General features: G+C 39.9%; 4 protein-coding genes across 9 annotated transcripts; 1 reads left to right on the top strand and 3 right to left on the bottom strand.

Moving 5' to 3' along the window:
• Nucleotides 1-1,139: 1,139 nt before the first annotated feature.
• LOC104421131 (hypothetical protein) lies at nt 1,140-3,393 on the bottom strand. Its single transcript, XM_010032977.3, has 2 exons — nt 2,984-3,393; nt 1,140-1,573 (listed from the first exon to the last, which is right to left on the bottom strand). Exons 1-2 carry the CDS (start codon nt 3,060-3,062, stop codon nt 1,239-1,241), a joined length of 414 nt encoding a protein of 137 aa, XP_010031279.1. The 5' UTR covers nt 3,063-3,393; the 3' UTR covers nt 1,140-1,238.
• A 1,731-nt stretch (nt 3,394-5,124) lies between these two features.
• Nucleotides 5,125-7,393, bottom strand: LOC104421130 (ferredoxin, root R-B2). The gene is made up of 2 exons (XM_018863943.2): nt 7,258-7,393; nt 5,125-5,892 (listed from the first exon to the last, which is right to left on the bottom strand). Exon 2 carries the CDS (start codon nt 5,882-5,884, stop codon nt 5,432-5,434), a length of 453 nt encoding a protein of 150 aa, XP_018719488.2. The 5' UTR covers nt 5,885-5,892; nt 7,258-7,393; the 3' UTR covers nt 5,125-5,431.
• Nucleotides 7,394-8,658: 1,265 nt separating this feature from the next.
• On the top strand, nt 8,659-14,523 carry LOC104421129 (bifunctional 3-dehydroquinate dehydratase/shikimate dehydrogenase, chloroplastic). 6 transcript variants are annotated; one of them, XM_010032974.3, is made up of 11 exons: nt 8,659-8,820; nt 9,342-9,583; nt 9,716-9,821; nt 10,187-10,405; nt 11,552-11,898; nt 12,207-12,270; nt 12,502-12,610; nt 12,693-12,836; nt 13,554-13,702; nt 13,942-14,104; nt 14,214-14,523. In XM_010032974.3, exons 1-11 carry the CDS (start codon nt 8,797-8,799, stop codon nt 14,252-14,254), a joined length of 1,608 nt encoding a protein of 535 aa, XP_010031276.2. In that variant the 5' UTR covers nt 8,659-8,796; the 3' UTR covers nt 14,255-14,523. The 6 variants fall into 6 exon arrangements, with proteins under 6 accessions (XP_010031276.2, XP_010031275.2, XP_039170755.1 ...); XM_010032973.3 differs by having other exon boundaries at nt 8,660-8,820; nt 10,187-10,414; XM_039314821.1 differs by lacking the exon at nt 8,659-8,820 and adding an exon at nt 8,846-9,019 and having other exon boundaries at nt 9,119-9,583; nt 10,187-10,414.
• A 740-nt stretch (nt 14,524-15,263) lies between these two features.
• LOC104421128 (pentatricopeptide repeat-containing protein At4g02750) lies at nt 15,264-20,247 on the bottom strand. The gene is made up of 2 exons (XM_010032972.3): nt 18,330-20,247; nt 15,264-17,649 (listed from the first exon to the last, which is right to left on the bottom strand). The coding sequence occupies exons 1-2, from the start codon at nt 19,893-19,895 to the stop codon at nt 16,843-16,845; spliced, it is 2,373 nt and encodes a 790-aa protein (XP_010031274.2). The 5' UTR covers nt 19,896-20,247; the 3' UTR covers nt 15,264-16,842.
• Between the last annotated feature and the right edge of the window lie 779 nt (nt 20,248-21,026).

Raw genomic sequence — 21,026 nt, 5'->3', positions numbered from 1 at the left:
ATGAGATTAGTTAATGAAATAGACCATTGACGCATCCATTAGTGTTTTGGGTAGTTATTTTATGAATATATTATATTAAGTTGAGTTATGGTTATGTTTTAAATATGTATAGTGATTTCTCAACTCTCCGTGGGGTTAATTCCACTTTCCACTTAAGGAGGGAGAGGGCACAGCCGAGCCTTTCAACTTCGGCCTCTTCCATCTCTAGCACCTCGGGATTTAACCCGGTGAGTAACCAGTTTCCTAACCCCTTTGCGGGGGCGAGGGTGTAACTCCACCCTCCAAAGAGCCCATTGATTAGACACCCCAGTTTGAGTCCAGGGATCCGGGGACCCACTGGCACCAGGGGACTCTCACCCCAGGCAGGTTCTCCCTGCAGTACCAACGTTTAACAATTTAAGGACATGTTCAGGTCCATCATCCATTAGTGTTTTGGGTAGTTATTTTATGAATATATTATATTAAGTTGAGTTATGGTTATGTTTTAAATATATATAGTGATTTCCCAATCTGCTTAGAATAAATGTAAGTTCACTCATCTCATCTACTTGTTTTTTAGGTTCTTCAACGAGCCGCAAGTAGGGGTGAGCATCCGTTATTAGGGAGAACTTTTTGTGGTGGGGACTTTTGGTATGAGTTGTATATAATTCATAAGTTTGTGAGTTAAATTTTTGGAAAATGTGTATATATTGGCTTGGTAGGTTATAGATATATTTTGATACTGTAACCAAATATCATTTTTGTCAAATACATACATACATACATATACATATATATATATATGTATATGTATATGTATGTATATATTGATGTATATATGTTAATATCATGCTGGATTTTGATTATGTTAAAGTTGCCTTCTTTGGTGAAACGACCGCTATGTCATATCCTTGTTCTTGTGAATCAGGGTATGACAAGAAGAGAGAGAGATGGCAAACTCGGACACGCAATGCTGGCGCCTCTCTCTCCCAATCAACTTTTAAACAAATAATGTCATCAGGGACGTCACTTACGTATCTCTCATCAGAACATATGTTTCTTTTCAACTTCGTCCTCCATTAGGGGCTTCACCGTGGATTTCTTCTTTCTTGTCATTGACCATGAAGCAATCATCCATCAAGAAAATAAGAGGCCAATCAGAGTTCGAAAAGGCTACACACTTGCATTTGTTGCAGAGTTTTAAGTTACTATATACACAAAGATCTATAGTGCTATTTGCACCATCAAATGCAAACATTCTATATGAACACACAGCAGAGGGCCAGTACGGCTGCAGTGAGGGCGTGGACTCGCGCAGGGGTATGGATGCGGGTGCCAGAACTGTGGTGGGCGTGTTGGTGGTGGTTGTTGTTAGCGCCAGCAGCACCAGCATATATGGGGATCACAGCTGCACCGCCTTTTGGAGATGACGATCCCGTTTCGCCGTTAGCCCCACCCTCACCCCCTCCATGTGCACCGCCTCCAGCATAGCTGCTATGTGGAATGGGATGGGCGAAGTTGGCACTGTGCTTTATGTCGCTCCTCCCTTTTCTGTCTAGTCGTCTGTCTGGCGAGTCAGGTTTCTGCAACGAGTCTGCAAAAGACTATGAGGGTCATTGAAGATGAGCAGCAGTGAGCATTGAACATGCATTCAAGCGTCTCTCTGACTTATAGTCAGCTGGGCATCACCTTCAAATTATTGAGCAAATTAAGTAACAAAAGAAAAGTGCAGTTACTCTCTGATCATTTAAAATGTTTGAATGCATTAAGGAAAAATGTCAAGCTTGAACTACCCTAGAACATCACTGATATCTTTATCTAAACTCCTTGGTCCTGCTAAATCATTGCGCTGAAATAGAAAGGATATGGGATCATTTATTTGGAAGGGAGTCAAGGAAAGGATAGGATCCATGAAGTCGAAAAGCAATCTGTCTTGTAAGTGAAGCCAATTGTTCAAGCTTTATTACTTAAATCTTGCGAGAATCTTTTTACCGCAAATGATTCGAATATCATTGTGTATACGCCAAAAGAAGATTACGACAAGAACCAATACCCTTTCAGGTGGGAGACAAAGGATATGTCAGGATAAATTCTCTCTCCAATTGGTAAAAGTCTTGGTTCTATCTCAAGTTACATAGTGTTATGGAGAATTTGATATAGAAAGCTAACGGTGCTGTAGCTGAAGCTACAAGAAAGGAACAAGATGAAGGAAGGAATAGCAATGTAAAGGTAACGGACGAAGAGTCTGAACAAGATAGATCAGAACTGCTCTCAATTTGTTGATTTTTTAAATGCTCTTATCGGCAGTTTGGGATGCTCCGGGCATCAGTTAACCCTTGAAAATTGTTGTTCTGAAGAAGATAACATTGGCACGATGTCATCCTTCTAAGTTTGCTGGTTTCATAAATGCTCTTGTTATGGGGCGAGACAAAGGACATCTATCCACCGGAGATCACTATTAAACATGACCGTGTTTCTGAGTGAGAGAGTGCCAATAAGAGTTTCTGATGCCTGACTGTTGGTGCCTTCATCTTACGCAGACTTTACTGAGTGACAGATTACAACAACTAGAGGCTTCAAAGCAGATAAAATTCAGACATGCTTTTGGCCTTCAAGCGAACAACAGAGTGGTCGACTCAAAAAGTTTTCGTACATGAAACATGAGCCTATCTCTTGAGCAACATATGCAATTGGCAATTGGCATTCATGAAACTCTGGAGAAGGTTTCTTAACGACTGTTTCATTTTATCTTGGGTAGGGTTCTTAAATTCCTAGATGTCCCTATGAATAGAAGAAAAGAAACTCATCAGAAGTATCCAAGCTACAAGGCAAAATGAATCCCACTCCTCCTTTCGTGTTTTATGGTTGAAATGTAATCACACAGTGCATCAAAACAAAAACTCCTGAAATCATAGCTCAAGGTTCAAACAGACCCAAAACAGAAGGCCTTTTTGCAAGAAAAAGAACAGTATCGGGACAAACACGGGCATAGGGAAAGGATTACCTGCTGCAGATGTCTCTGAAGGAGAGAAAGAGGTCAAAATATATAGGAATGAGAGGAAAATGAGAAGCAATCCTGTCATTCTTTTCTCTTTCTTATGAACCGTTTCCCCAAAAGGCTCCTACTGTCCTCCAATTTCCTCCAAAGGATGTCACTCTTCTTCCAAAGTTTAACTAACTTATAGAAGCACCTTCGTACACGATAACCGAAAACAAGGGAAGTTTTTCGAAACAAGGGGAAGATGATCTTTTATATTCGAACTTATCTCTTCAGAATTGAGAAAAGAAGAGCATATTGCCATGATATCATCGGACCCGACTCTATGGAAGTTGCTCGTCTTCTTTTTGGCCTTTCCAGCTCTGAGAACCTTTTTCTTTTTAGCTGAGAACTTGAAGGTAGGCCCTTTGTGCAATGCTCTTCTAGGGGCCACAAAAGAGTGCCTTTTTCCAATAAGTGTTCTTACATTTCAAGCAAGAATATTGCTTTCGTGCACCTTTCGAGCGCCTAATTGAAATACTTCAATTTCAAGATACTGATTTTACATAATATGCGGGCGGCGCACAGTCAGTTGTTTAACGAGTCATGTTGGGGCACCTGTCAAGGGAACTCGTTATCAAGTATATTTCAAAGAATTGGATCAAGATAATGCTAAGCGAATGACTTAGAGACGAAGGTGGCCACTTTTTAGCAGCAGCAATTGGGTCTTATCCTAATACATTCTTTACCCATTCTGATTAACGTCGCATCATGTCGCAGAGGAAAACGTAAAACTACATGTGCCGAAATATGGTTTATTCCATGTTTCGCTAGAATTTAATCTACGATGAAACATCTTTTCCGAAAGTTGTTTTTCGGCTTTTATAAGAGGAGATAGGTTCTATGGCAACTCCGGACATAAAATAACTGCAAACCATTATTTCGAAATTTAAATTAAATTGTATATACAAACTGTGCCGGAATTCAATCAACGACAAGGCTTGAAAATATAATCACTATCACAACAATACAATGCACAGACTACGTCAGAATTTAATCGATAACAAAGCTCAAGAACGTGTAAAAATGTAACGTCGGAATTAAAATGACAGTGCGACACCATGATAGAAATGCACGTTGGAATTAAATCGACAACGAAGCCTTGGGATAAAGATACATATCAGAATTTAATCAACAACGCGAATTGGAAAGCTATAACTAAGGAAAGATAAAGTGTAGGAAAGTAAATATGATAAAAGATTATATTTTGATTGTCCAAGGGCCTCTTCCAATAGATAGAACTTGATATTTATAAATTTCTATCATAACCGTCTTGGAGCAATTTTTCATGGTTGAATTGTAGTTCAACACGCTTTCGAAAATAATAGTCCTATATTCCCACGTTGTCAACTCCCTTCGAAATAGCAGCCTTATCTTCAAGAAGTTGATCATTTCCCACGTTATCGATTCCCTTCAAAAAAGTAACCTCATCTCTATTTTCACTTAACTATTCTCCACAATCTCCCTAATGGATTTACACGTGTCTGACCCTTGGATGCAATTCTCTAAATCAATCATCTATTGTTTAGTTAAAATACCATCGACAACTTTGGTAAAATAATCTATCATCATATGCCACTAGTTGACATGTGCTAACACTTTTGTCCAAGTCATCAACTGCATATAATATCAACCAATCTTCAAATCATTCAATTGTTTCCTCCACGGATGACCAAATATGCCCATATAGTATATTTTCCACTTTTTTTTTCTCTTTTCTTCACTAATTTGGACAATTGCTTATGAAGTTATCGAGCCAATTTTTATTACTTCCAAACAATCATTGCATATTGACAATAACTAAAAATCAAACATTTTGGATGTCAACACTCTGAAAGAATCATGAGATCTTCTATAAAAGATATATGGTGAATAAAACGATGTTACATATACAAAACTTAGTTATATAGGACACTTGTTACGATAGAAAATGGATGTTACAAAGAAGGCATACCAGATGACATCCATGAGAGTGCTTGTCTGTTGAATGTTGATAATGAGATCTGCAAGCACCTGGGTGACATTCTATTATTCAGTATTGATTTTACGTCCGAATTCGTCTACCACAGTTGGTTTGTCCTCTTTTTTCCGAGTTCGAAGAGGGATGATATCAAATTTGTCTTGCTCTGTACAATATGAAAAAACAGGACAGCGAGTGCCACTGCAATGTAAACCTAAATCGACTCGCAAGAAAGATAAAAATCTCCAAACAGTGCATACGGGCTAAAACATAACAACTAATATCTGACTTCAAGACTAACACAGGCCAAAAGACTAATTTGGAACAAGAATTGTCAATGTAAAAACACTAAGAAAGCCCCGAATCCTTGAAACTCAGGTCGTGACCAGAATCCTATTCGGGAACAAATTCTTCCGATAGGCAAAACGAACAAGCGTTACGATTCTTGAACTTGATCAATAAAGATCACCCTCCTTGTGGGTATGAATCACGCAATCGGCTCTTGGGTACGAGATGCAGGTCAGCACATATCCCTTTTCCATCTGCTTCTCATCCAGAAAGGAGCCATCCGATTGGTCCACCTCTCCCGAAACCATCTGGCCCGCACAGGTCGAGCATGCCCCGGCTCTGCATGAGTAAGGAAGCTCGAGCCCAGCATCCTCGGCAGAGTCAAGGATGTACTGGTCATCTGGGGCGTCAAACTCGTTCTCTTCCCCATTTGGTCCAATCAGCTTCACTTTGTGCACGGCCATTGCAGATACTCTGAAGGAGGCAGAAGACTTCAAGCCAAAGGCTTTTGTGACGCTTTTTATGGAAGTCAAGGAACCTGAGCTCTTAATGAAAGTAGAGGGTCTGTCTGGGAGTACGCATTTGAGCGTGCAATATGTGGGAAGCCTTACAGTTGACATATCTGGTCCTGAGGACAGACCAAGTGACAAAATGTACAAAGTGAGCTTAAAAATGTAAAGAACACGCCTTCATGGCTGCTAGATTCGCTCAGGAGCTTCAAATAATTAACAATGAACAGAAGAAAGAACAGAATAGTAGCAGTTCCTTCGTAGTTCAAGCAAGGAACTTTTAGAAAGTTCAAATCAAATTCCTGACCAAGCTTCAGCTAATAGCAGGAATTTCAAATTTCAAGATAACCATACTGGCAAAGACACTGCATTACTCTACAGGTTGACGCTTGGACATTCTAATCTTTTGATATACTTCGACGTTCAAATACTTCTTTCTATGTAGAAGCAACGACAGGCACATCTTTCTCCATAAGAGAAATAAGATGCAGAGTTCTTTACGAAAACCATATCCCCATTTCACAACTTTCCCGCAACTGACATGAATGGATTTCTCTAGTTTTCAATAAGATTCCCTAATGATTGCAAATGAAAGCATAACAAGTACAGACAAAGACGTAGACAAGAAAACAGGCAGCCAAGACTCATAAGCTCAATTCAAGTAGCTACATCAACTCTGCTGCACTAGCAATCTAATAAAACTTGAAGTTCAAAAGCAATTCACACTCAAATATTAACCAGATAGTGCTTGCACTCGAAATATAATAACTTCATCTTTCAGGCAAGTATAATGCACAGAAAGATATCAGAATCCTTGCTGGTGCAGTCAATGATCAACATCTCAACCCAAATGAAAACAACAATTGGTCATCAAGCGAACCACAAATTGCACAAGCATCACGCCTCAGTCAAACCCCCACGATACTTACAGTCTCCGCATGGATAGAAAATATATTCAAGAAAGGAAAACTCGTGATTTAAACGTCACCCAACAACAAGAAAACCAAGTATGTTCACTAGGGAAAATGAATTGCCGATGATACCCAGATTTTGTCAATCAATTACGAGACTATTGCAAATAGTTGACAAACTTCAATTAATTACATTTCAAAAAACAGCGTTTTCTTATGTTTTAACAAGATCATCACCAAAAGACACAGCATAGGTCCTCAACAACCAGAACAACAAGCTTAAACAGAGTGCCCAGAAAACCACCGCCCGATGATGCAATGCTTCAAGTCACATCAGCTCAAGAAAACAAAATGATCAGCTATCATAACTAGTCGATCAGTTCATATCAGTCAAGTTCAGATTTTTCCTTTTCCCTTCTCTTTCCTTTCCCTTAGGATGGCGTCCTAAAAGTGATGGGAAAAAACAACCTCGACGAGATTCGCAAAAAGCGAAATCCACCCACAAAAGAACGGTAAAAGACGCGGAAAATCTAGTGAAAAGCGATCAAATGAGAGGGGAAATCTTATGGAAACCTTGCGGCTTGAGAAGGTGATCTGATCAGACTCGGAGGACGAGTTGAGAGCGGAAAGCCCGAGGAAAACAGTGCGAGACCTGCCCCGTGCGTCGGACTGTCTCTTTTATTTCTGTTTTTTCTTTTGTGTGTGGATGCGTCTCTCTCTCTCTCTCTCTCTATATATATAAATATATATGTATGTGTATATATTATTTATGCAGTCGTCACTGCTCACTTGACACTCAGGACGTTCATGCCCTCTTAGGGCCTGCGGAAGTAACCCTGCAATCGCTTTGATGCTGACATATGATTATGATGTTCTTTCAACCTCCAAAAATGTTGACTCTAGTGTGTTGTGAATTGCAAAAAAGAACATATAACTAGCACTCTGCAAAGAAGAATGGCTGTTGCTAAAGGAACTAGCTTTACTTATTTGATTTTCTCTTAATCTCTTCTTTGTATTTACTTGGTCGTAATTTGCTTATTTGGCATAGTCTCAACCAGCCTCCCTAATGACCTCGCTTTCTATATGCAGCATGGATGAGTCAAAGGTCATGTCCCCCTACTAATTTATTTTGTTCCTTCTCAATTCACACCCAAAGAAGATAAACACGTTCCGGTTTCCATTTAAACCTACTTCCCTTCCCTTCCATTTTGAATTTTCTCATCATCTATTCCCCATTTTACTCAACTTACCCAACAAAAAAAAACACATGCATAAATTAATCACAGCTCCTTGACTAGAATTCACTTTTTCTTTTTTTTTGGAAATAACATGTGATAATTTTTTTTAATGGAAAATTAACACAAATGACCCATGAACTTTAACTGAACATGCAATGTTATTCATAAACTTTTTTAAGTTATTCAATGTAATCCTTAAACTTTAGTTTAATATTCAATCTGATCACTAAACTTTTAATTCGTTCAATACGATCCCTAAACTTTTGGTACACGTTCAATCTAATTTTTGAACTATATGAAAATGTTCAATAGTATCTTGTTCTTGAATTAATTAAGAACTACATTAAATATTTTCATATAATTCAGAGACCACTTTGAACATTTACTAAAAGTTAAGAGATCCTATTGAATATATCAAAAATTAAGATATTATATTGAACATTAAGCTAAAGTTGAAGGATTATATTGAACAAATTAAAAATTCAGGAAATATAATATACATTGGTCAAAATTCGGACACTATTTATGTTATTATCCCTTTTCTTAATCGATGACAGAGTAGAAAATACCTTTGTTAGGGGAAAAAAAAGGTAAAAAGTGGGCATACTCGTTTCATCCTTGTATTCCTGTCGTAACCTACGCCAGCCTCTACCCTGTTTTTGAGGGAGAAAGAGAGAGAGAGAGAATGCTGGGCTTGCGGGGTTGGAAAGCGAAGTACGACCCTACCGGGTTGACTACATATCCACGCCACGTCCCGACAGGGAACCGGCCACCGATCGTCTCCCTCCCTCTCCCTCACCAACCCACCACGACCTCACTTGTCGTCGCTTCTTCTTCTGCGAATTACCTGCGCGCCGACGCTTCACCAACCTCCATGGCCTCCACTGGCAACATCCTGGTAACCATCACCTGCCTACTCGCGACAATGAAACGATGAACAGTCATCATCTCGCCTTACCCATCATGAATCTCTCAGTTTTTCCAACTCCAGGAGGATAAATTTTGCATTTTTCGTTTTTTTCGGGCCTTTGCCAGTCTTGGGTTTTTTCATCGTATCGAGCTGAATTGATCACTTCCGTATCTCGTTGGCTTCCCGAGTTTCGTATTTGATTTTCTGTTTTGGCCATTTCTTCGACTGGCTGATTGGCGTAATTCTACTTGCAAAGTGGTTATGCACGTGCAATTCTTGTTTCTAGGGGTGCTGTTGCGTTGGCTTGTTGCTGATGACGCGTGCTGTTCGGTTGATTGATCTATCCGTGCCTTTCTTGAGTTCTGCTTCTATCCATTGTTCCGTATCAGCTTAAGCAAATTGCATTTGAATAGAGGCTGGTGGATATTCCGTGCTCGTAGACTTTGTTTTCTGAGTATAAAGATTTTGTATTTCTTGCCCATATTTTGGTTCTGGTTATTGTGGTTCAGCTTGCGACTTCTTCTGCTCCGCACGAAATGGAGAGTGGAGCCGTGAGGAAGAATTCAACTTTGATATGTGTTCCTGTAATGGCGGATTCGGTCGAAGAGATGGTAATCCAATTGGATAAGGCTAAGTCTAGTGGGGCTGACCTCGTGGAGATCAGAGTGGACGGTTTGAAGAATCTCAGTCCACATGAAGATTTGAAAACCCTGATCAAAGCCTCTGCTTTGCCCACTTTATTCACTTACAGGTTCGCCATCAGCTCCTTTTTGAATGGATTGGTCATGAAGATTCTGTATAGTCTTCATTTTGTGTGATTTGAGTGGTGTGGATTTGTGCGGAATTTTGAAGCCTTCCAATGCTGATTTTTGTACTTTCTTAGACCAAAATGGGAAGGTGGCCAGTATGATGGTGATGACAAGCCTCGATTGGAGACCCTTCGATTAGCAATGGAGTTGGGGGCTGATTATATTGATGTTGAGCTTAAGGTATCCTTCTGATTAATATGCTAACTTTCTTATAAGGTCAAGAGGCCATTAACACTTTGACAATTGCTGCTCAGTTTGATAAAGTTTATGTTGGTCTTATAAATTTGGCTTAAGCTTTAGAATTATTGAAATTGTGGCATTACTTACAATAAAAAAAAAATTGCTACAGTGTCTACCTAAAAAGAGAACAAAAGAATTAACTAGAGTTTGGGTCATTGTTGAGTGTCTATATTTTGCTCCAAAAGGACTATCCAATCAGAACGAAGCATCAAGAATTTGCATCAATTCACCCACTTCCAAGTTATTAATCGGAGTTCCATCTATATAACTTTACCTTATAGGGCTAACATGATCGCTTTGTGAAGGTTGCAAGTGAGTTCAACGCATCTATACAAGGAAGAAAGCCGGAGAAGTGCAAAGTTATAGTTTCTTCTCACAACTATGAGAACACTCCCTCTGCTGAGGACCTCAGCAACCTTGTGGCAAGAATCCAGGCAGCAGGTGCAGACATAGTGAAGATTGCTACAACTGCCTTGGATATTACTGATGTTGCACGGATGTTCCACATAACCGTGCATTCCCAAGTAAGCAGCGTATGTGGCCTGCCAACGCTTCTAGATCTTGAGTTTTTCCTGAGTCATATTGTCGCAAATTTCAACGTCTGCTGCCATCCCAGAACTTTACTTTGTATTTGCACATGTTATCTGACATAGGCAGAACTAGCTGCATGTGAGGCTACCTTTATTATCAAGTTTTAACCTAAGAAAAAAAAAAAAGAGAGAAAAACTTCGCTGCTGTTAGAAAGGTCAAGAATACAACAGAGAAACATGGATATGTCTGTACTCTCAAGCTGCTCGTCAGTAAAATGTGGTAATTTAAGCACCTGTTTCAGGTAGCACAATTGAGCTCATTGTTCATGACTAACTACATGTACAGGTGGGGCTTAATAAACAGAGTGGAATAGTCTTTTTTTTTTTTTTTTTTTAAATCTTTTCCTTAAACGAGTTCTGTTGACCATGGAATACGGAAACCACATTTACGCCTTGAAAGGTCTGGTATCATAATTATGGCAAAGGAAATCAACTATTTGAGAACTTTAAACCCAGGTTAGCATTATATTTTGGATAGTTTAATCAAATGTTAGCATAGTCTTGTATGTTACGTGTCCTAAAGGTCACATAAAGGGCAGATGGGATGTCAAACCTCAATCTGTCAGTTGTAATGTGTCAAGACCATGTGTTGCAGTTTTAATTTTGATTTCTTACAATGTCCAGTGGCTTCAGTAACATATTGATGTTCTTTTACTTATGTCTATAGAATATCTTGGATTTAACATTTTCCATCTCATATTATTACACTCCCTAGTACCTAAGAATATGCGACAACCTTAAAAGCAACTGCCAGAAATTGAGAATTTTTGCTTCATTGCAGAGATTAAAAGATCATTTGTTCCTTGAATATGTAAAGTATCTTCAACAGATGTTATGAATAAACTTGTCTGGTTCATGATATGGACCCAACAACTTGGTCATGATATTAGTAACTGCCAATACCTTTATTTTTGTGAAGCTCATTTGTTCCCTATCCTCCTGCATCTTCTAAATTATCACCTGATTGCATCCTTGTCCTATTTTTTTATTCATGAATCGTTGTTCTTCACTTTGAACAGTAATTGGGCAAGTTTCCATTTTAAATACCAAGACCCTCGAAGTGATATTGTATAATTTCAGGTTCCAGTAATAGCCATGGTAATGGGCGAAAGGGGTTTGATTTCACGGGTTCTTTGTGCAAAGTTTGGTGGTTTTCTCACCTTTGGTACACTTGAGTCGGGAGTAGTATCGGCTCCTGGTCAACCAACAATCAAGGATCTGTTGGATTTGTACAACTTCAGAAGCATAGGGCCCGATACCAAAGTGTTTGGTATCATTGGGAAGCCAGTTGGCCACAGCAAATCACCTCTATTATATAATCAAGCATTTAAATCAGCTGGTTTTGATGGCGTTTTTTTGCATCTATTGGTGGATGATGTCGCTAGCTTTCTTCAAACTTACTCATCCACTGATTTTGCTGGATTCAGGTTTGTCCTTTTAAATTTTTAGTGTCATTGCGTCTGTTGTTAGCCTTTTGGAAAGTAACCCTCTCCAACCACCTTAGTGGAAAAGTCTTTTTGGTTGCTGTTTGTTATTAGTTATTTAAAAGGATGAATTTTTCTTCTTTATCCTCTTAATTACATTAAAATATGTTGTTGATCTTCTATGTTCTTTCTAGCATGTGCATGGATTAACAGTCATACTCTTTCCTTCATGAGGTTCACATGCGAGATAAGTATCTATGATAGTCCAATGTTGCTATGAGACAATGATCCTTTCTGGTAAAAATGAACAGCTGCACAATTCCTCACAAGGAGGCTGCAGTGAAGTGCTGTGATGAAGTTGATCCAGTTGCTAAGGTATTGATTCTAAGTTGCTGCCAGTGATTTATGTATGTTCTGTAGCCAAACTATTCGAGTTGTCACAACTATAATATCATGTAAATCCCTGGCTCAAAATTTGAATTCTTCAATTTTCCCAGTCAATGAAGCTGCGTATTTCGTTGGGAGTTGGAAGAGTTATTTATACATGAAAATGACTAAGTTTCAAGCTTCATGCCGTTATTGACTCTGCTTTTTCTAACTTCGCAGTCGATTGGGGCTGTTAATTGCATAATAAGGAGGCAGAGTGATGCGAAGTTATTTGGTTATAATACAGATTATGTTGGAGCCATTTCTGCAATTGAGGATGGACTGCGAGGTTTAATTTCTATTTATGAATTGAGGTTACTCTCATGACAAGTTCTCTTCACATAACTGGACATTGCCCTTATCTATTACAGGTTCACAAAATGGGAACAGCGCAGGTGCTTCACCTTTAAATGGCAAGTTGTTTGTCGTGATTGGTGCTGGTGGTGCTGGGAAGGCACTTGGTTATGGTGCTAAAGAAAAGGGAGCAAGAGTAGTAATTGCCAACCGCACTTATGGTGAGTTACTTTTACAAGGGGTAAATGTAGAGCTAGGGTTAAATGTATTTTCTTACTTGATTGGTTCATATGACCTCAAGAAATTAAGCCTTATCACAATACAACTTCTTGAATTATACACTGATGGATTATGCAGCAATCTACTTACGTGACTGGATAGGATTAGAATTTGAAACCTTCTGGTTCATGTGCTCATAAGCATTCTGTAATCCAACATTATATACTATTATATTGTTTAGTCATCACATGTCTTGGTAAAGGTCCACAATTTCAATTTCTTCTCAGCATATCTGCAAAATCTTTGGAGGAATGTATCGTCTTGTCATATAAATTATTCTGTGATGCCAAATCAACTGTTTTCTTCTGATGACATATGACAGAGACCTGATTGAGTAGGGAAGAATGCTAAGCTCTGACGTTAGAAGCACGTGTTCTACTTTTAACTTTTACAAGTTCCTGTTCTCACTGGTTTCTCTTTTAATTCTGTTGTATGTTGACTACTATGCTTCTATATGATGATTTCTTGGTTATCCCATACCACATTCACAGTAAATTGAAATTGGTGTGTGCGACGTGACGACGCCATAGTATGGTTTCAATTTGCATGCGTGATGGCAGCATCCTCTCAAACCACAACATGGAAGAGAAGGAATAGATGAACATTATAGATCCTCTACACTGTACATGATGATTTATACACTAATCTCTTTTTTGAAGATCGAGCCAGAGAGCTTGCAGAGACCATTGGAGGAGATGCCTTATCTCTTGCTGATTTAGAGAATTTCCATCCAGAAGATGGGATGATACTTGCGAACACAACATCCATTGGGATGCAACCTAAAGTCGATGAAACTCCAATTCCCAAGGTTGGCCTCTTTTAAGTGCTCATTCACCACCTCAACTCTGCCTTTAATTCAACGTAAATGTTTTGTTTAGCTATCTAAGGAGAAAAAGCTGATGTACTTTACCCTTTCAATGCGTTTGTAACCCTTAATTTTTTGTTGGCAGGTCTTTGCCCTCGAATAGTTCTGGCTTGTCAGATTTCCTATTACACTGCAATTCCATATTGTCAAACAAATTGAAGTTGCTTTCTGTCTTTCTGCAGCATGCTCTGAAGCATTATTCACTAGTCTTTGATGCTGTGTACACCCCCAAAATAACCAGACTTTTGAAGGAAGCTGAAGAATGTGGAGCCACCATTGTTTCGGGCTTGGAGATGTTCATTGGACAGGCATATGGGCAATATGAGAGGTACACGGGGCTACCTGGTAAGTTATCCACTTTAAGCATATCAGTATGTAACTTGTTGCATGAGCTTGGACTTCCATCGTATTTTCTGCATTCTTTCTTCATTATGCGTTTGCTATCTGTCTGCAGCACCAAAAGAACTGTTCAGGAAAATTATGTCGAAGTACTGAAGAGATTGGTGGATTTGGATTCTATCCACATCTACATTTTTTCCCATTTATAGCGCAAGCCAACTTGAACTTGATTTTAGCTTCTCAGGTGGTGCGATCTGTCCACAGTTGAAAATTAGGTGTTACGTATTATCAAAGCTCATTATCATCCTGTACGATAGTACTTAAGTTCAGTTTCAGATCATATCATGTAATTCATTGGCAAATAATGAATTTTCACCGTGAATTATTTTGTTTAATTTATTTTATCTTTGGATAATATGCTTATACTTGAGAAGTGAGAACACCATTCGCTTGCTCTATACTATAGCTGTTTTGTCGCATGTCCGTACTGCTTATTAAACTAGTACATTGATTGTGTCTTGCGGTAAAAGCATTCCCGCCTTCACTTTAAAGTAAGGTGTTCAGGCATCTGTTGTTCTATTCCAATTTAAGGATATCGACAAGTTCCGATTGTTGTGAACATCAAGCCTTGACACATTTTACTCCCTCCCTCCCTCCCCTGGCGTTGTCTCTTTCTTTTATTATTTTGTGATATTATTGCAATTCTTTGACACATTTTAGCATTGATAACATATAAAAAAAAAGTTGTTAAGTGATCCGACATTTTTTTGGGTTTTCCGATCCAACATTCAAACAATGGATGATGTTGTCAAAAACTCTCGTCTCTCTCTCTTCCGCCTTTTTTTTCCTCATTTAAACATGTTGAGTGCCTGTTGGTGAGTAATTTTCGTGTCGCTAACAAAGCATGGATCACTTAGTACGAGAGACTCTATCTTGAGACGTGGTGTTCCTGTTTATCCAAACCGACATTTCATATGAAGTATCATCATTTTGAAAGAAAATAAAGTACTTCATTGGACTTCATTTACGGTTATCATTCATTTGGTTTAATGTAGAGATATCCACTCGTATTGTACGGAAATCTGCAAACGATTCCACTCTCATCTCTCGAGAAAGCTTCTAGGTGCTTAGGGAGTAGGACTTTTCCATCCCTCGGAAGAAAATCTGAAAAATTGCTTCACTTAACATGTGACGATTGCTTCCAAGAGCAACTGAAAATTTCTCCAAGTTCCCCGCCTAATCTTACAAGGGAGAGAAAACAGTTGGTCCCATGATTGACGTTCAAGGAAAAGAAACAGCATTGATTGATCAGTTGTATTAAAGAGATACTAGTCGACCTGTGCAATAATTCAGCCCACACCGCACGAAGAATATACGTCCTCGAGGTCCCATTATTCAGGCAACGGGTATTCGAAGCTGATGCCACTTATTGTTATGAACTTCATCTAGTGTGTAACAAAGTGCATAAAACTCCCGTTTCACCGTAAATTTAGTGCGTCCAATCTTGGAGGCACTCCCAAAGTTACAGGATTGCGGTTCCAAGCATGCCTGCTACTGCATGGACCTTCAAGAGATTTTCAAGGTCTTGGAGAGAGACAAGGAGCAACTGAACTTGCCAAGCAGCAACAGCAGAGAGTCAGAGATGAAGAGAATCGGTGGATTAAAAGCACAGAGGTTATCATGCAGTAAATGACATTCTGTCAAATGATGATGGAGAGATTAGGAAGAAGTGTATGGGAAGTTTACTGTCCAAAGAATCGTTTGTCCAGCTACAAACTTTGGCAGTTGGTTCAGATGAAGCAGAATGAAGTGAAAGAACTTGTGGATAAGGGTCAAAGCTTCGATGTCATCATACATGTGTCTGCTCATCCTCCATTGGAGGAGACGGCAAATGGAGAAGTACGTGTGGACTGAAGCAATGTTCAAGGATGTCTGGAGTTGGGAGGAAGGTGAGAGTGAGAGCGTGAGAGTATTTGGGATATATGCAATGGTTGGACTTGGAAAGTCCCCCCTGCTGATGAAGATCCATACTTAGTTCCTGCAGTCCAACCACAACTATGATCCCATTGTCTAAATTCTCATGTCCAAGGAAGGTGCCACAGTGGAGAAAATCCAGAAAGCTATCTGGAAAAAGTATTAGATTACCAGTGGTGTGTGAGAAACAACAGATTTGAACCCAAGAGCTGTTCAAACTAAAAAGTTCTTGCTCTTTTTAGATGATGCTTGTTCTTGTACGCATATAGGAATTCCTCCACTGAATGAGAAAGAATTAAAGCTCATCTGCACAACCAGATCTGACTAAGTACGCTTTTAGATGAAAGCGAACAAGAGACAGAAGGTGCCACCTTTGCCCCTAGAAAAGGCACTCGAAATGTTTAAGCAGCATGTAGGTGGAGAAACAACTACAGAAGCTGCAGATAATATCCCAGAGCTTGTTGAGAGTGCAAAGGCTTGCCACTTGCTCTCAAGACTGTTGGCAAGCAATCACTGGAAAGACGAGTCACGAGGAAGGGAAGCATGCAATATACTTAAGAACATCCTCCTTCCCATTAACTGCTGAAAAAGCCCGCAGAGATCAATTTTACGTGCAATTTAGACCCAGCGTTGCTGGAAAAATAGGCCATCTCTTTCCTTTTTTTCCCCTTTTTCAGCCTACAAAGTTCCCAACAGTGCAGCCAAATCTGTTTCGTCTTACAAAAATGTCAATAGGTATATTTAACTTTCCACCAAATTTCTCTTTATTCTCACCAATAATCCCCACAAGAACATGATCCCCCACTAAAGTGGTGAAAACGGTGATTATCTCTTAAGATTATCAATCTGTCTACAATTTTCGAAATGCATTTTATTGCATTGTGGCAGTCCCCACAAACTCTCAAGTTCTTAAACACTCGGATTGGTCTACCAGCAGGAACCGACAAGATGCCAAATGCTACAGCCAACCTCTCGCTATGATACTTTAGCATCTGCTCCTTCTCCTCTTCTTCCACATCATGCAAAACCAACTTGGTTGATGAAACATACCCCACAAGCTTTATTTTCAAATCCAACTCTTCTAAAAAGGCATATATTCTATCCTTTTCCGGGTGGAAAGGGTCACCAACAGAAAATGTATGGATCTTGTTCTGGACTTCTATCCAACTATAACCAGGTACTTTCTTTACACCTTTGTTCCTCATCTTCAGTCTCAGTCTACCCACATCAGCCCATCTACCAGATGCTGCATATAAGTTTGAGAGGAGTATGTACATGCCAGAATTCTCAGGCTGCATCTCAAAAATTATCTGTGCGGCTTTCTCACCTAGTTCAGTGTTGCCATGAATCCTGCTTGCACCTAGTAGAGCACCCCATGTTGCAGCATCAGGTTCAACAGGCATGTTTTTCATCAACTTAACGGCCTCAGCCAGCTGTCCAGATCGACCAAGAAGATCAATCATGCAAGTGTAATGTTTGTCATTTGCTGCTATACCACAATCCTCATACATTGTATGGAAGTATTTCATCCCTCTCTCAACTAAACCATTATGGGCACAAGCAGACAACATACCAACCTGAAAGAAACCACTAGGATATTAGGTAGAGAAGTTACATGTGTGAAATGTAACATGAAGCTAGAAAACCATCAAATATGAAATTACTATGCCTACAATCTAATGACATGAATATCTCTACGTAAAAGTTTATTTGAAGATGCCAACCATTAAAAATCTTCAATGAATGTACTCTAGAAAGGACATGAAAATTAGTAGTCAAACCCACCTTCATCATGGATTTGAAAGTGAATAAAAGGGAAGATTAAACAGTGCATGCAGAACCATAGTAGCAATATAAAAGAAACTCTACTAATTACTTTATCACGGTGACTGAAGGTGTGCTTTTAACAAGTCTTACTCTAAATATGAAATCATAATCATGCTCTGGAGAAAGCTAATATTGCATCCTTTCTATTTGCTCTCTCTTTTGCCTCCATAGTCTGTCATTGACATAAAAATTACCTAGCAAATCCATTTGGGATCAAGGAAGCATATGGCCATTGATATATGATACTCTACTCAGTGGAACTAACTTCCAATTAGCATTAGCATTGGAGAGGCTAACTAGAGAACTTGCAACATTTTTCTTCTTATACTCTCCATTAGCAAGTAGCTTTCCATAACTCCCAACAAATGATCATGTTCATACAAAAAAGCTACTCAACTGAGCTGAAAGGAAAAGTTGAGGATACATTTACCATTGTTACATCGTCTGGTTTGATGCCCACTGCCTGCATTGACTCAAAAATCGCCAGAGCTTCTTTTCCAAATCCATGCCTTGCGTAACCAGCAATCATAGTATTCCACGAGACAACATCCTTATCTTTTATATCTTGAAATGCATCGTAAGCTTCTTCTATGCTTCCACACTTGCAATACATTGACAAAATTGCATTCCCCACAAACCACCGAGACGCATATCCTGCCTTGACTAGTCGGCTATGCATTTGCTTTCCCAGCTCCAAGGCAGCGATATCAGCACATGCACTCAAGGAACATGTAAAAGCAGACCTATTTAATCTTTCTCCAGCTCTGTTCATCTCTACAAACTGATGCAAAGCCTCTTCGCAATGACCAGTTTGAGCATAACCAGCAATAATGGCTGCCCAGGAGATGCAGTCACGCTGAGGCATCTCATCAAACAAACTTCTAGCTTGAGAAATGTTGCCGCTCTGAGCATAGCACGTGATCATTGTATTCCATGAAGCAATATTTCGACAAGGCATTGCCTCAAATAATTCCTTTGCCATGTCGATTTTCTTATGTTGAACATAACCAGCAATCATTGCATTCCAAGAAACTGTATTCTTTTCTGGCATCTGATCGAAAAATTTTCTTGCTTCATCCAACAAACCATTCTGCACATAACCAGACAAGGTTGCTGTCCACGCAAAAACATCCTTAGTCGGTGACTCCTCAAACAGTCTCCTAGCTTCAGACAAATCACCGTTCTGTGCATAACCGGTAATCATCGTATTCCATGAAACTTTATCTTTAATTGGCATCCTATCAAAGAGATTCCTTGCATCAACAAACCGCTTCTTCTTCACATACCCAGCCATCAAACAATTCCAAGGTACCACCTCCCAATCAGTCTTCGAGTTAAACAACAACTGCGCCTCCTCCAGCCTTCCATTCTGTACATACGCCGCAAGCAACCCGTTCCACGACACGGCATCCTTTGTTGGCATCTCATTAAATATATGCCTTGCCTCATCAACATACCCATACTGCGCATAACCTGACAACATCGCATTCCAGGAGACTACATCCCTCACGGGCATTCGCTCAAACAGCGCCCGCGCAACAAAAAGGTCCCTATTCTTCACATACCCACTGATCATCAAATTCCACGTTACCAAATCTCTCGCCGTCTCGGGCATTCCATCAAACACTTGCCTGGCGAGATCGAACCTGTCATTCTGCAAGTACCCAGAGATCATGGCATTGTAAGAGACTGTGCTCCGGCAGGGCATCGAGTCGAAGACCCGCAGAGCGGCCTCGCATTGCCCACTGCGCATATGGGAAGTTATGGCCATGTTCCATTTTATCACGGCGGGGACTTCCGAGGCGACCCGCGACTTCCGTTTCGGTCCGCTCTTTTCCGGCGACGAAGACGAAGACGACGACGACGACGACGAAGACGACGACGACGGTGACGTTTGCTTCCAACGGGAAGGCCTCAAGCTCAGCTTCGCAGTTGCCTGACGGGAGCGAAGAGAGCAACCGACGTGAAACTGTCTATACCAGCAATTCCCGCGCATCCCTCGACTCGTCAGGACTACGATGAGGGTGAGGAAGATGATAGCAATGGATGGTCCTCATGCGCACGAACGATCACGAGTCGGTTCGGACGACAAGATGGGGCGAGAGGTGGTGCTTTCCGACATGATATGTCGGGTTCCATGGAAAAGACCGTTGTCGACGTCATGTAGTTCTTTTTAAACTCTGTTGTCGGATCGCCTCAACGACAATAATCGCTTTGGCTTCGATTGTGTAACCCGCTCCTATGAGGGCGGGAACGATCGCCGGAGGCAGAAAGAATCCGGACAAGTTGTGGCTCGGACTTTAGGATGGCGTGGGAGCAGGAATGAACCATACCACGGCATGATGTAATAAAGTGTCACATATGGGATGGCACTTGTCTTTAACTTGTAATGATGCCTCTTTTGGGGAAAGCAGAGGAATAAAACTGTGCGGACTTCAGCTCAAAACGGATGATATCGTTATAAGTGGGGTATGATTCGAGAGAGCGATGTGTTAAAATGCAAGTAGTTGTTTTCAAAGGTAAATTAGTTTACCATGATATTGTAAATCAATCTTATGATCTTGTACTATATTTTCATACCTAATTATGATAAGACGTGGCAATGATGTACAGCGAACCTAAAGAAGGTAATTCAAAGGGGCCCGTTATTTTCTCTTTCCAAAGATTTAGTATGGGGAAAGAAAATGGTCTGATTTGCTATTACAAATGATGGAAGAATCTAATTCACCATACATGTTAGCATTTATAAATTTTGAGAGATAAAGGTGCTTGAACAAAAATCAAATTCCAAACGACTACATGAAAAGGAATACACAATAAAAAGCTAAAAAATCAAAGATATCTGAACAGTTGCTAAGGCTAACAATATTTGTTTCGATATAAAACTCAATAAAAGCAAAATTTCCCTTTCAAATATTGCAGCACAGTGCGATCTCAATTGAAATCCCGCTAAAGAGAGTCAGCTAATTACAAGTGAATAATCTGATTGGTAGTACAAGTACTTCCACCGAATTAGTGTCTTTAAACTATCCTATGAGAGAGTGGTCGGTTACAGAGGTAATGAATTGGTGGCGATTGCCGCGGTAAATTGATTGTCGGCGGCCAAAAAAGGGCGGCGAGGAAGTAG

This window comes from Eucalyptus grandis, chromosome 1, assembly GCF_016545825.1.
Source record: "Eucalyptus grandis isolate ANBG69807.140 chromosome 1, ASM1654582v1, whole genome shotgun sequence".
Lineage (NCBI taxonomy): Eukaryota > Viridiplantae > Streptophyta > Magnoliopsida > Myrtales > Myrtaceae > Eucalyptus > Eucalyptus grandis.
This window is presented reverse-complemented; position numbering and strand designations above follow the sequence as displayed.